The following is a 15,188-nucleotide window of genomic DNA, read 5'->3' on the forward strand; positions in this document are numbered from 1 at the left end:
TCCTGTATCAGAAACACCTGTCTCAGTAAGTGTTATTTTTGGGACTTTGCTGTGTGCTACTTTAATATATTTTTTGCATGTTTTGAATGATGAATCTTGTAGAAATGCTACAAATTAAAAGTTTCCCGCTTCTCTAAAGAGTTTTGTACAATAATAAATCCGATCTGAATCTGTCTGATCAATATGGAATTATAATAATATTGGATGCAAAAGGACAACCACTGTAACATGGATCACTTCCATAATAATAAATATGTAATCACACTACATAACTACATCATATCAAGGGATTACAGCACTTTCATTACTTTACTTATTTTAGCCAAGACAAAACAGGCATTTGCAAAAATCCAGTCCACAAATTAAATGATATCTTGAGCTGTAAAGTAACTGTAGTGGAGCAAAATGTAAAATATTTATCTCTTAAATATCATAGAGGAGTAGAAATACTCAAGTACAAATACCTCAAAATGATACTTTGTTGTATCCTCCCAGTGCTATAACTAGGTCTAACCTTAGATTACCTAGTAGAGCTTATGAATCGCAACAGAAAAAAAAAAAAATTAATAGGCTTAAGAGTTATTTATTTATTTAATGCTCAAAGCAGGGGGCTTAAACTAGGAAAGTCTGATATCAATCAATCCATTTAAAGCTACTATCAATACTGTGGTGATAGAGACGTGCTTGTTTTTTTTAATAAGGCTCATTATGTTTTAATATTGTGTTATATTGCACTTGTTTTATTGTAAATGTTAATTTTTTGACACTTGTGTTGACTTTTGGCTGCTATTTTGGCCAGGACTCTCTAAAAAAAAGAGATTCTGAATCTCAATGGGACTTCCTGGTTAAATAAATGTTAAATACAAAATTAAAAAATAAATAGAGCTTATGAATCGCAACAGTAATAAAAAAAAGAATAGGCCATAGAGTTATTTATTTATTTATTTATTTATTTAATGCTCAAAGCAGGAAGAGGGTTAGAGTCAACCCGCTTTCCCACGTGCACTGGTGCTTATCTCATTAAAAACAAATATTGTCACATTAAAACTTATTCTATATTATTGTTTATGCCCCAAACAAGTCTCCAAATGTGTTTTAAACTTTTGCAGGAGTGTCGTTTTGTTTGCAGTCGCAGCCACTCAAACAGAAAGTTACAGCCATGGATACACGCCCAAGAACCGAAATATGATGATTGACGTACGATCTAGCCAATCACAGTGGATGGGGAGGCGGGACTTCCGGTGACATTGACAAATCAGTAATGGCGAAAGAAGAAACAGTTTAACATGTCAGCAAAACAACACGGAGGGGGAGTGAACTTTCCGACAGACAGCAGTCATATTTTGAAGAAACATTACAATATTTTCATCTAACTGTGTGCCATTACAGTTCAGCCGAAAGGTAAAGTGACTCAATGCGCTTCGTTTGGAATAAATACTGACACGTGACCACTCGGCGCGCAGCTAACTGTCAGAACTTTGTGATGTGGACTCAGTTGAGTCTGGAGGCTAGCTGCTATGCTAACTAGCCGCTATGCTAACTAGCTGCTATGCTAATTAGCTGCTAGGCTAACGAGCCTGCTAGCCGTCAGCTCTGTTCTCCAGCAGCCCGAAAGCGTCCGAGTTATTCCGTTTTGTGACACTTATGCGTATTAATATCATAACGAAGTTGATTATGTTGTCTTAAAATATCGCCAAGGTCACGTCAGGAGCTTGTTTTTCATGTAAACATTGATTTTGGCTCCGTATCCGTGATGGCCACCAGTTTTTTGGGGGAAGCCATGATCCAATCAGAGTTAACGTTACAGTAAATACAGTAAATAAACATAAACAAACAACGCGAACCTTAACATATTTATATAACCTGTACGGCATTATTTAAATATTAATCTTAATGGTAATTGACTTATTTAGATGTGTATTTTAACACTGTAAATTGGGTGACAGCATTGATCGTAATTACGGTTCTGACAGCCGATTAGAAGATCAGAGATCAATGATTTGTTTATCATTTAAAGATTATAAATATGTAATTAAGACAAGTAGAATAAGCTGCTCTGAGTTTTTGACAGCAGTGAATTATAGACGAACAGCTTGCAGTATGATAAAGTCTCTACTGAGGCTCCTTCAGTGTTGTTGTGATGGCTGCATTTGTATTTAATTGTATTTAATTGTTTATGATAACTGTGTTTAAATGTTGTAACCTGTCACTTTTTATGCTGCCTTCTTGGCCAGGTCTCTCTTGTAAAAGAGATTTTTTTAATCTCAACGAGACTTTTACCTGGTTAGATAAAGGATATATATATATATATATATATATATATACAGTGGCGGTTCTACACAGGGGCCTACAGGGGCTACTGCCCCTGTGAAGAAGCCTTTGGCCCCTGCTGTGGCCCCTGTGTCAAATTAATGATAAAATGATCAATTTAGATGAGATGTTTAAATGAGCTAAAATAAAGACTTTAAATGCTTCAGTATCATCTTTGCCATTTTTTAATGTGCTAATGTGCCCCACTGATTAAACACTGGCCCCTCCTTGGCCCCCACAGCAAAATGGGTCTAGAACCGCCACTGTATATATATATATAAAGAAAAGTGTTCAGTTAGACTGATGCTACAGTTGATGGAAAGTTGTCTAGTGATTTAATTTTAATACAGGAAAATAAATCTATCACTGTTTTTGTACATTTTATTAATATTTCATTCTGTGTTTGTATTTATTTATGTATGTATGTATGTATTTCTTATGTTTGTTTTTAATGCCATATCGGGAAGCACTTGGGGCTGAAAGGTGCTTCACAAATACAGTTATTATTATTATTATCATCATTATGTTATGCTTATAATTTAAAATGATACATGAAATGCACCTCAGAGAAAGGAGCAGACATCTATTTATATGTATTTATATAAGACATTCACACTTCACTCTAGCTTTAAACAACTTAAATAATTCCTGTCCCTCCTTTTTGTCTCCTGCAGCTGCCTGGTATGCTCCCAGCAGTCCAGTAGATGTCCACCCCTTCAGACACGTCAGGTGGTATGTCGCATCCTGGCCCTTCTCCGGGGGCCGGCTTATCCCCAGGGCCCATTTTGGGCCCCAGCCCTGGACCAGATCCCTCACCAGGCTCTGTTCACAGTATGATGGGACCCAGTCCTGGACCTGGAACACCCAATGCACCTCACGGGATGCAGGGCCAGGGACAAAGTGACTACTCTCAGGACGGCATGTATCCTATGCACAAGGTACAGTGCAAGAATATTATAGTTAATGAAAACTAACGAAATAACGAAAACTAGAATTGAAAAAACATTTTCGTTAACTGAAATTAAAATAAAAAGTTTTTTTAAAAGGATAACTAACTGAAACTATATTTTGTGGTTACAAAACTAACTAAATACGACGATAATACGATACGACAATACGATAACGAAAATGTCCTTAGTTTTCCTCTTTGTCAACTTTTTCCATCCGTAAACCTTTTTGGTTGATATGAAATCTATTTCATCCATCTGGTTTTATGACTCAGTAAACTTATTGGGGCTGAGATGGATCAGACAAAGGAAATAAAGACAAACATTTATTGTGACCTTTTTGAATCTCGCACCCAACAAATACCCCATTACAAAAAACTGAAACTAACACTAAAATTAAACTAAAACTAAGCATTTTTCAAAAAATAAAAACGAATTAAAACTAGCAAACTCACTCTAAAAACTAATTAAAATTAACTGAATTTGAAAACAAAAAAATCACAACGAAATTAAAACTAAAACAAATGAAATATCCAAAACTATTGTAACATACTGCTGATACTTTTATTTAATATGTGGGTTAATTTGACTATTCTAAGTGTAGGTGTTCATTACAGGGTTGCATTACAAATTAGACCTTTTTTGGGGGGAAATGTGTTGTTTACAATCAAATGATCTTGAATCTTGATTTTTTTTCCACTTTCAGACCATGGAGGGGATGAATGAGAAGACCATGGCCGAGGCGATGCACTTTGGCCACATGAAAGGTGTGGGGATGAGAACTCTGCATGGCGGTATGGGGCCTCCTCAGAGTCCCATGGACCAGCACAGCCAAGGTGTGTTATCACTTTGTTTTTAAAACTAAAACCAGTGTGCTGTCTAAGCAGGTGAAATGTATTACTATTCCTTCATTTATATTATTTTTTTTATTGAGGCAGCTTTCTGTTTCTCAGTAGCACAAAAATCTGGATCAGTTCTAGTTCGGAAAATGTTTAATTATTTAATTCAGCAGTCATATTTCAAGGTTCGTAATATGTATGAATTTGAATATGCTGCATAAAAATGCTTGATTTTCAACATAATCTGTTTTTTTTTCATCTACACAATTACTTGTGTAAAGCAAAAATATTTTAATATTGGAAATTTAACTGATGCCATTGTCATATTTGTTTGAAAATGGTGTTCGCTCGTCATTTATGGGTAGATAAATCCTCTCTTGATCCCTTACTCTAGAAATGAGCAATTATTAAATAATCATGATCAAAACAAAGAAAATAAAGAAAATAACAGTGTACATTGATTTCTGACGGTATAGGAATTTTGTAAACTGTATTTTTTGTCCGGCAAATATTTGGTTTAAGTATCTTGGAAATACTTGATTTTACTGAAGCCTGTCTACATATTTTAGAAACCAAAAAGTTATTATGTGTACTTGTACTGGTTTATTTTTAATACTTTTTACTGGTTCGAACCGTAAAAATAACCTGTTTTATTAAAAGCAAAGATTAGAGGACTGTTTGCACTTATTACCCAGTTTTTGTGTCACTAAGAATGTACAATATTTACAGTATATTTTCTGTCTTTTAATAGGCTTGTGCCCCCTTGATTTATTTTATAATCCCCTTGGATGGGTTCTGATCCCTAAATTGGGAACCACTACTTTTAAGGGTACTGATGTTTATTTTGGTTATTTAAACTCATTAACACACTTTCCTCTCTCCTGTAGGATACATATCCCCCCATCCATCCCCCATGGGGGTCCATGAGCATGCTTCTAGTCCCATGTCAGGAGGCGGAGGTGGTGGGGGGCCCACACCGCCTCACATGCCTCCCTCCCAGTCGGGCCCCATGATGCCCATGGACCCCCAGTCCGGCGTGCCCAACATGGCCAACATGAGCCAGCAGGCGCGGGGTCCTTCTGCTTTCAGTCCGGTCCAGCTGCAGCAGCTTAGAGCTCAGATTCTGGCCTACAAGATTCTGGGCCGGGGGCAACCGTTGCCTGAAAACCTCCAACTGGCTGTTCAGGGCAAGAGGAGTCTACCCACAATGCAACAGCAGCAGCAGCAACAACAACAACAACAACAACAACAGCAGCAGGCACCTAGTGCCAGTCCGTATAACAGGCCTCAAGGTAAGGAGATACAGTTTTACAGTAAAACAAAAGTGTTTTTTTGATATTTTTTTTTTTTTTGTGACTCTGTCATCCGATGTAACACACTCTAGTGATTAATGCTTAATGCTAGATGTTCCCCGGACAAATACTGAATTTGGAAAAGCTGCTTTCAGTTTTTCTGCTGCATCTACCTGGAACATCTGACAACATTCACTCAAACTCAACACAATTATAATTATGGGCCAGTTTAAAACTATGATAACCAATAAATCTGCCTTTCACTGTAACTGTTTTTAATGTTTTTGCATGTGTTTTGTCTGTGATGTTTTGTGTTTTCTCTGTACTCTCGACATCTTTGTAAATGAGGGGTTTCCCTCAACGATTCCTCGAGAAAATAAATAAAGGATAAATTAATAAAACACATCTGAACACACTTACCAATTTACAACCCCGATTCCAAAAAAAAAACTGGAATGCTGTGAAAAACATTAAAAAACAAACTTTTGGTGTTGGAGATGTTTACTGTTGTAAGAATCACAATTTTGGTCTCAACATGTTTGTTTTTCAGACTTTCACATTTTTGTAAATGCCTGTTTTGTCTTGGCTAAAATAAAGAAAATTAATATAAGTGCTGTAAACCCTTGATATGATGTAGTTATGTAGTGTGATTACATATTTATTATTATGGAAGTGATCCATGTTACAGTGGTTGTCCTTTTGCATCCAAAATTATTACAATTTCATATTAATCCGACAGATTCAGATCAGATTTATTATTGTACTGTTTTTATGGAGGCTGATTCATTTGTGCCAAATTATCTAAAAGGTGTGTGAAGAATTAATTAGCGAACACAAAACATGAATATGCTATTAATCTTTTTTTAAATAACTTGTTTTGTCGGACCAACTATCCAAAACGATTTATTCAGTTTTATATCTAAATGTATGCATATTATCATAAAACAAAGAAATGCAGCAAACTCTTAACCAACTCTTTAGAAAAGCGGGAAACTTTTAATTTGTAGCATTTCTACAAGAAACAATAAGTCTGTCCCACTGCAGCTACCATCTCGTCACAGACACATATGTTAAGTTCACAAAGCAATTATTAAATGAAATATGAATTATTATTGTTTTGAAAGGCATACCAATGGCACCTTTGGGTGGTCCCCAGTCAAGTCCCTGCCCAACCCCGACCATGCAAGGACACAGTCAAAGCACAGGACCCAAGCCTTGGCCTGATGGTGAGTAACAACTTTACAAGTGCAGATTTAACTGTAGGTGCAGAACAAGGTTATAATGGTTTCGGATTTTTCATTAGTTTTAGTTTTAAATTTGTTTAGTTAAAAAATTTTGTTTTCAAATTCAGTTAGTCTTGGTTAGTTTTTAGAGTGAGTTTGCTAGTTATAGTTTAGTTTTTATTTTTTTTTAAATGCTTAGTTTTAGTTTAGTTTTTATTAGTTTTAGTGTTAATTTTTTAAAGTTTTTTTGTAATGGGCTATATGTTGGGTGTTAGATTCAAAGAGGTCATAATAAATTTTGCCTTTATTTCCTTTGGTTTATCCATCTTAGCCCCAATAAGGTTATTAACTCTTTTGAATTTTGGTTCTAGTGTAGACATCCCAGTCTCAGTAACATATTCACCATGTGTTCCTGCAGGTTCACTAACCAGCAGCTATTTAGTCAGAGCTAAATAAATACATTTCATATCAACCAAAAAGGATTATGCAGTGTTTCCCTACATGTATTCTGCAGCCGCTGCTGGATTTTCAGCACTGCCACAAAAAAAGTGATTTGTAATCTCATGGTTGAATTGAAGACTTTCACTTGCAAACAGTGAAAACACAACATCCAAAGTTTACAGAGTGTTGCGCCGCCGACACTTTTACCATAATAACTAAACAATTTGCTCTATCTGGAAAATTCCAATGTTTACTGAAAGCTGAGAAGTTTCTCTTTACAGCCAACATGTTGTCATTACGGTAATTTCACTCACGTTTCTCCTGGAAGCCCACAAAGCAGGAATACACACAGTCAGCGGTGGAGAAATAGAAACACTGGGTTATGTATGAAACAAGTTGACAAAGACGAAAACGAAGGACATTTTCACTATAATTTTAGTTCGTTTTGTAACCACACAATACAGTTTCAGGTAGTTACAGTTTTTAAAAAAACTTTTTACTCGTTTTTATTTTTATTTCAGTTAACGAAAATGTTTTTTCAAATCTTGTTTTCGTTATTTCGTTAGTTTTCCTTAATTATAATAACCTTGGTGCAGACTAAAGTGACTGTGAGCTCATGTAGCTGGGACTTAAAATACATGTTTTCATTCCACACATTCGTAATCTAATATCTGAGTGAACATTTTGAGGCTACACCCAGCTGTTTTTTATTTATTTATTTTCCCCCCGGTAGCATTAAAAATGTATTATTTGAATTTCCAAACTTTTGAATTGTTTCTTTTTGTTTCTTGTATAAATATTTCTTCTAAGCATTAGACCTAAATCCGGGGGTCCCTGGTGGAAAAATCATAGCAGTCATTAAAATTTAAAGATTGATCCACCTTTAGGGGATTTATTTATTGAGAACCTTCCCAGTTGTTTGTAGATCTCTAAATATACTACTGCAGTGTTCACCCACACACCACAGGCAAAAACAGACTTTTCTCAGGTCTCTGCATCTCTCACAAGTGGTACATATAGGAAATCTCCTGCATGATAAATGGATCAGGTATCTTTAATAATCCATAATAATCTATATAAATCTCCTGAGTTAATAGCTCTGTTGAAATGATATGACAGAGTTGGACAGTATGGGGAAAATAATGAAGAAATATTAATATTTTAAGCCAAACAACGTATGCATTCTCTGTCTAGTGGCTTTTTTCTATCATTATACTGATTTTAACAGTGTCCATCATGCAGTTTGCACGACATTTTAGTCCACCAAATGTTCACAGAAATAAATAACGATCAACTAATGGTCAAAAGCACGTCAATAAAAAGAGATACAAAACAACCCAAGATACAAAAATAAAAACAATCTCATCTCCCACTGGGGCCAATTTAAAACAGAATAAATAGTGTTTTGGCTGTCTAATGTTTAAGGCAGGAACAACAGTAACAGCTCCTGGAAGATGCTGTGAAAGCAAATTGATCCCAGGTGAGACAACAAGCTTAATCCAAACATGATCTATGACTGGATTAATGAGTGGCCTTGGAGTCTCATATATGTTTCAAAATACCTTCTAATTTAAGTATTGTGCTGCAAGATGTCCAGGCCTGCAATTTGTTTACTTTATGATGGAAAAAAATGATCATTACCAATGTTGCAGTAGCAGTCAACATCGATTAAAGTTCTCCGTCGATACGACTGATTTCCGCCATTTTGAGTTCACAGAGGCCACTGATGAGATCAAAAGCTGTGTTTCCTTTAGGGCAGGGGTGTCAAACTCTGGCCCGCGGGCCAAATTTGGCCCGCAGTGTAATTTTATTTGGCCCGCGAGGCAATACCAAATTATTATATAATTATTGTACTATAAAAGCTGACCCGCCGGTATTATACGGCGCATTTACCGCTAATACTACAAATCCCACAATGCCCTGCTGTTGTTTTGGCACGTCAATCAGGACAGGACCCAGAAACGCTCCTCTGTGACAGTCGTCATAGCAACCTCAAGCTAGAGCTGTCTCCCAGCTACCCCTTCCCAAAAATGGTGAAAAGAAAGGCAGAATTTATTAACCTGTTGAAAAAGTTTATTTTGATATTTAAATCAGAAGGATGCAAATAGAAAAGAGGCATATGATTTATTTAATTTTTATTTAATAAATTAATGACATTGATGTGTTTTTTATTTGAAATTTGATTTTGCATGTCTGCACTATTTAGTTATATATTGTATGTTTATAAGCATTGCTGGTTCCATATTTAATGTTAAAGCAAAACATGTTTGGTATATATTAAAAGGTTTATTTGTTCAATGTTGGCCCGCGATTTTATTCAAGTTTTAAATTTTGGCCCATTGTGTATTTGAGTTTGACACCCCTGCTTTAGGGGGAAGAGTGTCTGCTGGGAAAGTCTCAGGCCACGCCCTCTCTAATGTCCACTCGCTCAACATGTCTCCATTATAAAAAGCCCCCAGAGGGATTTAGAGACTCTGGAGGTGACGTATGGTTTTCGATCGTCGCGTAATCGCTTAGCGACAGTTTCGACTGTGATCACATACGTGACTGATCAACTGTTGCAAAACAAAACCAGCATGGCTAATTATGCACAGCGTCTCCGCTGATCATAAACATTGTGATTGTAAACAAACCGGCATCACTAACTGTGCACAGAGTGTCTGGTGCTTGTTGTAAACAGACAGAGATCGCTAAGTTGGTGTTGTTTGTTTGATGCTTGTTCTGTTTGTTTAAATTTTTTTAAATAAGACAAAGCACTATAGATATTTGCACCCATTGTTATTTATGAAAAGTTATGTAGATGCTTGCTTATTTTAGAGAGTAAAGACAACCTTTGCAGAAAAAATAACTAATTCAAAAGACAAAAAAAAAGCAAGATGCAATAGAACAGCTGTTTAAAATCCTCCTGTAAAACAGTTTTGGTTGAGCATTTAAATGTGATGGCTGCATTTGGTGCTGAATTCTCATGCATTAGTATTTGTTAAGCAGGTGTCAAGTCACCTGGAACATGTTTCACACACTGCATGTGACTTGGCTGTAGTGCAAATAAAATTTCAGTCAGAATATTTTTTTTTAACTTTAATCCATGAGTCAAATTAATTGCAATTAAGTCGTTTTTTCTAAATGGTGCAGCTCTACATTGTTATGTGTAGGTTTCTGGTGCGTCAGTCAATCTGTGAAAAAGAAAAAGTCCTGGTACGTGTTTGACTGAACTGAGGAAATCCCGGTTCATATGTACCTGTCTACCTGTGTGGGTGGACAAAGTTAATTTCTCTACAGATCTGCCCAGGTCGGCCCCTGTGGTACACCTGCAGGCTGAACATGCCGTTCTAAACAACTTGTCCTGGCTACAAGATTAAAAAAAGACCGGCAGCGTTTATTGCCAACACACCGGTCTGCACCAGGGTAAAAAAACAAAAACAGAAGAAGACTCGTGTGTGGTTGACAGCTTTTTAAAGTGTGTAGTTAAATAAAAGCAGAGTGCCTTGATATCTTGAGGGGGAATCCTTATTTTCTTTCTTGTGGGCAGTGTTATGCTTACTCACCTTGCCGTCAGATCCAGATGCTGTTTTGTACATATACAGTCATGGAAAAAATTATTAGATCACCCTTTTTTATCCAATTTCTACTAAACTAAAGGTACATTTGTTTTTGACAAATATAATGATAACATTAAAAATAACTTAAAAATAGTTTAATTTAAGAGCTGATATCTAGACATTTTACATGGTTTTCTTGAAAACAACAAAAAAATAGGCCTATTTTTTAAAATATATAACCTATTTATTTTACATGATTTTTTCATGTTTGCAGCTGTACATTTTCAAAGGAAGGAGTAGGAAACCCTGTGTCCATAAAATATGATCACAGTCTGTTTTATTAAGGTGCTTGTGACATCACACAACTTAACATTTAGGCCACAAAAACAAGATATACAGTCATGGAAAAAATTATTAGAACACCCTTGTTTTCTTTAATTTCTTGTTCATTTTAATGCCTGGCACAACTAAAGGTACATTTGTTTGGACAAATATAATGATAACAACAAGAATAGCTGACAAGAGTTTAATTTAAGAGCTGATATCTAGACATTTAACATGGTTTTCTAGATAATGATTTTGGTTATTATCAAGAAAACCATGGAAATGACTGTATTTTTTTCATTTTGTCTTTCTTAGTCATTTTTAAATCTATTTTTGGCCATGTTGTGTCTTTTTTAGTCATTTTTTGCATTTATTTTTGGTCATTTTGTGTCATTTTTAAATCTATGTTTGGTCATTTTGTGTCTTTTTTAGTCATTTTTACATCTACAGTCATGGAAACATTCTTGATAATAATCAAAATCATTATCAAGAAACCCATGGAAAATGTCTAGATATCAGCTCTTAAATTAAACTCTCATGAGCTGTTTTTGTTTTTATCATTATATTTGTCCAAATAATCATTCTAATCATTTTTTCCATGACTGTATTCACAGATGTATTAATGCATCGTATGTCAGTATTAAAGTATCTTCTCAGGATTATTTTGCAAGTTTCATCATCATCATCTGTAGCTGTATCAATGTGTGACCCAGTAAAAGACAAAGACTTCTGCTTGGTCTCCAGGTCAGGCTGGTGATAATCAAGCCAACGCTCAGAAGCACCTCACCCCCGTCCCCAGTGGACGTCCGTCCCCTGCTCCACCTCAGGCGTCGGCTGTCCCAGCTGGACCGATGCCGGGCAGCTCCGTGACCCCTCAGCCTCCCGGGCAGCAGGTGTCCCCGATGCTCCAGATGCAGAAACAGAACCGCGTCACACCGATCCAGAAGCCACAGGGCCTCGACCCGGTGGGGATCCTGCAGGAAAGAGAGTACAGGTATTTATCTTTATCACCTGTTTCAGATTCAGATTTCCTTTATTGTCATTGCACAGAGTAACAAGTACTAGGACAACGAAAGTAACCATCAACCCGTCCAAACGTAAACTTAAACACACATATAATATGACAGAGGTGGACAGGACAGGGAGATCGAAGAAAAGAAATACAGAACAACTTGAGGAGAGGAAAGGAGGAAAAAAAACAATGAAAAAAACCTCAGTGTTCATGTGGCTCCGCCTATTTTTACTTTAACCCATTTAGGCCTAAAATGCCTGGAAAAAATGCCTGTAAAACCTCTGGGTGATTTTAAAATAACTTCAACAGAAGTGTCAACTCTTCCTACTAAATAATAGATTTTTCAGCCTCTGTAGCAGAAAGAAATGAAATTCAACAAGTATTTGAGAGCTTATAGCTGTTATATCTGAGCTCCCTCCGCTATAGTCGTCTTCCACCATGATTTCAGTTCTGGAAAAGTCCCATGATGCATTGTTACTTTTTTTAGTCATTTTGTGTCTTTTTTTAGTCATTTTGTGTCTTTTTTAGTCATTTTGTGTCTTTTTTTAGTCATGTTGTGTCTTTTTGTGTCTGTTTATGGTCTTTTTGTGTCTTTTCTTGGTCATTTCGTATCTGTTTTTAGTCATTTTGTGTCTTTTTTTTGTCATTTTGTGTCATTTTTTTAGTCATGTTGTGTCTTTTTGTGTCTGTTCATGGTCATTTTGTGTCTTTTCTTGGTCATTTCGTATCTGTTTTTAGTCATTTGTGTCTTTTTTTTGTCATTTTGTGTCATTTTTTTAGACGTGTCTTTTTGTGTCTTTTTTTGTCATTTTGTGTCTTTTTTGGTGATGATTTCAAAGTTCTGGAAAAGTCCCATGATGCATTGCGACACTCCCACATGTATTCTGTTGCATTTCATTGGCCAAGAGACCAAAAATAGGTGAAAAAAAATACAAATACTACAAAACGACGTATCTGCTTTCCCGGCTTTAATAGGTTAAAACACATACTTCAATTATGGAAGTATGTGTTATCCACAATATACAAAATGACTCTAACACTCAGCAACATAAGCACATACACCAGGGATCGGCAACTGGAGGCCTGGGGGCCACATACGGCCCTCACCCTCACTTGAAGTGGCCCTCAGTACAACTACATGCATTTGAGCATGAAATCTTAAAAGTGCAGTGTAAAAATGCACAAAATAACTTCTTGCAATAATGTTGGTCTGCTGTTCTTGCACTAAAAAAAAAAGAAATCACAGTAAGTGGATATTTTTTATTTGCTTCAAACCTTTTGTATTCCTATTTATACTGTTAAACATGCATTTGAGCATGAAATATGTTAAGTTACTGCACTGTAAACATATTTAAAATTGCAGTTTCATCATATCTGGTGAAGTGCACGCTCCTATATGTGGTAGTGAACATGTGGTAGTGAACATGAAAAACTGTTGCCCCCTGCAGCATTTAAGTTAGTCCAGAACCTAATCGGTCCCGTCTCAGCTTGTCAGAATGACAAAAAGCGATAACATAGCCGTTGCTATGGAGACAACCTTCCTAATTAACACTGATGTTCTACTCTATGGATAAACAACAGTTCTTGTCTTGATTACTTACCTTACACTACATTTAATCATTAAACCAATCACTGACTTACACTGTCATCATGTAATCCCTTTATTGTGTTTCTAAATGAACCACATCATTTACAAAACTAATTTAAAAGAAGACTTGGCAGCCATTAATGGGTTCCCATGATGTTTTTAGCTTTGTACATTTACAAAGTCAGCTGTTCATCACAGTTTTAATTAACCTTTCTCTGGCGCTTCATTTTAATATACTGGAGGCTAATTTGAACAGAGGCTGTCATGTTGCAAAAAAAAAAAATCACAGGTAGATGACTTGAAAAATTAAATGTGTGTTTCTGTCTGTTTGTTCAGAATCATTTTAGGTTAAAAGAGTCCTTTCATACATATAAAACACAAACAAACCAGTTTTTGGACCTCTAAAACAAAAGAAAGTACAAAGGTGCTTTTTTTTCTCTCATGTCCATCTCTGTTGAAATAATTTAAGCCGAGATCAAAGGTGATACAGCAACCACATGAATGCACAAAGAGAAATAGAGACCAAGGTTATAATAGTTTTGGATTTTTCATTCGTTTTACTTTTAATTTCGTTGTGATTTTTCATTTTCAAATTCAGTTAGTTTTATTGTTTTTTTTTGTGAGTTTGCTAGTTTTAATTTTTTTTTTTTTTTTTGAAAATGTTTAGTTTTAGTTTAGTTTTTATTAGTTTCAGTTTTTTGTAATGGGGTATTTTTTGGGTGCGAGATTTAAAAAAGTCACAATAAATGTTTCCTTTATTTCCTTTGTCTGATCCATCTCAGCCCCAATAAGTTTATTAAGTCATAAAACCAGAGAGATTAAATAGATTTCATATCAACCAAAAAGGTTTACGTATGAAAAAAGTTGACAAAGATGAAAGCGAAGGACATTTTCACTATAATTTTAGTTAGTTTTAGTTAAAAACACTTTTTTTTATTTTTATTTCAGTTAACAAAAATGTTTTTTCAGTTCTAGTTTTCGTTATTTTGTTAATTTTCGTGAACTATAATAACCTTGGTGTTCACATACAGACGGGTTTATTTTTCACAGTGAATGTTTTGCAACCATCATTTTTAAATGGAGATTTCAGGACGCTCTGTGCATGGTGGAGACAGATTTTTTTCCCCCAGTGCAGGAAGTTTTTTGCATTAACTGGACGGCTCAAAGTAGATCCGTGATTGAAGACACACTCAGAAAGAGACAGAGACGGATCTTAGAGCTTGTGTCGGCTGTTTCCTGTCTCTTAAATTGGTTTAGCCCAGACTTGAACTGTGAGGAAATATGACAGAAAGTTTCTGAAGTCCCGTCTTGTCAGATCAATGCCTGACTGATTGACTCAATGTTCGGACATGAAAGATTTTCAGAGTAAAGCACATGTTTTTGTGAGTTTTTTGTGTGCATACACAATCACAGCTCGATGACGTCTCCTGTGATTTTAGCCCACAGACTGAATCTTTTTTTATTTTTTTTAAAACAAAGACTTCTGATATATGATGAAGGCTCACAGCCCTCAATCTTGGCTGCAGCTCTGAGGCTTGTTTTCCTTCATAAAACTTCAACGCTCTTGTTTTGATGATCTCTCCTTCGTGCACTCGGATCACCCCTGACAATCAGCATCGGTCAAGAAATGCTCAGAGACCAGAGAGAGTTGCCCTCTTCACTGCTCTGTCCAA

The 15,188-nt window shown here is 35.9% G+C and overlaps 1 protein-coding gene across 1 annotated transcript in view; it reads left to right on the forward strand.

Moving 5' to 3' along the window:
- The first annotated feature begins 1,266 nt into the window (after window positions 1–1,266).
- The window catches only part of smarca2 (SWI/SNF related, matrix associated, actin dependent regulator of chromatin, subfamily a, member 2), a 98,482-nt gene continuing 84,560 nt past the window's right edge, over window positions 1,267–15,188 (forward strand). Inside the window, exons 1-6 of the mRNA XM_059338211.1 lie at window positions 1,267–1,401; window positions 2,985–3,248; window positions 3,964–4,093; window positions 4,984–5,388; window positions 6,513–6,614; window positions 11,660–11,909. Coding sequence (XP_059194194.1) covers window positions 3,015–3,248; window positions 3,964–4,093; window positions 4,984–5,388; window positions 6,513–6,614; window positions 11,660–11,909 — 1,121 coding nt within the window. The 5' untranslated portion in view covers window positions 1,267–1,401; window positions 2,985–3,014. The remainder of the gene's footprint in view (window positions 1,402–2,984; window positions 3,249–3,963; window positions 4,094–4,983; window positions 5,389–6,512; window positions 6,615–11,659; window positions 11,910–15,188) is intronic.

Source organism: Centropristis striata, chromosome 7 (genome assembly GCF_030273125.1).
Source record: "Centropristis striata isolate RG_2023a ecotype Rhode Island chromosome 7, C.striata_1.0, whole genome shotgun sequence".
NCBI classification, from domain to species: Eukaryota; Metazoa; Chordata; class Actinopteri; order Perciformes; family Serranidae; genus Centropristis; species Centropristis striata.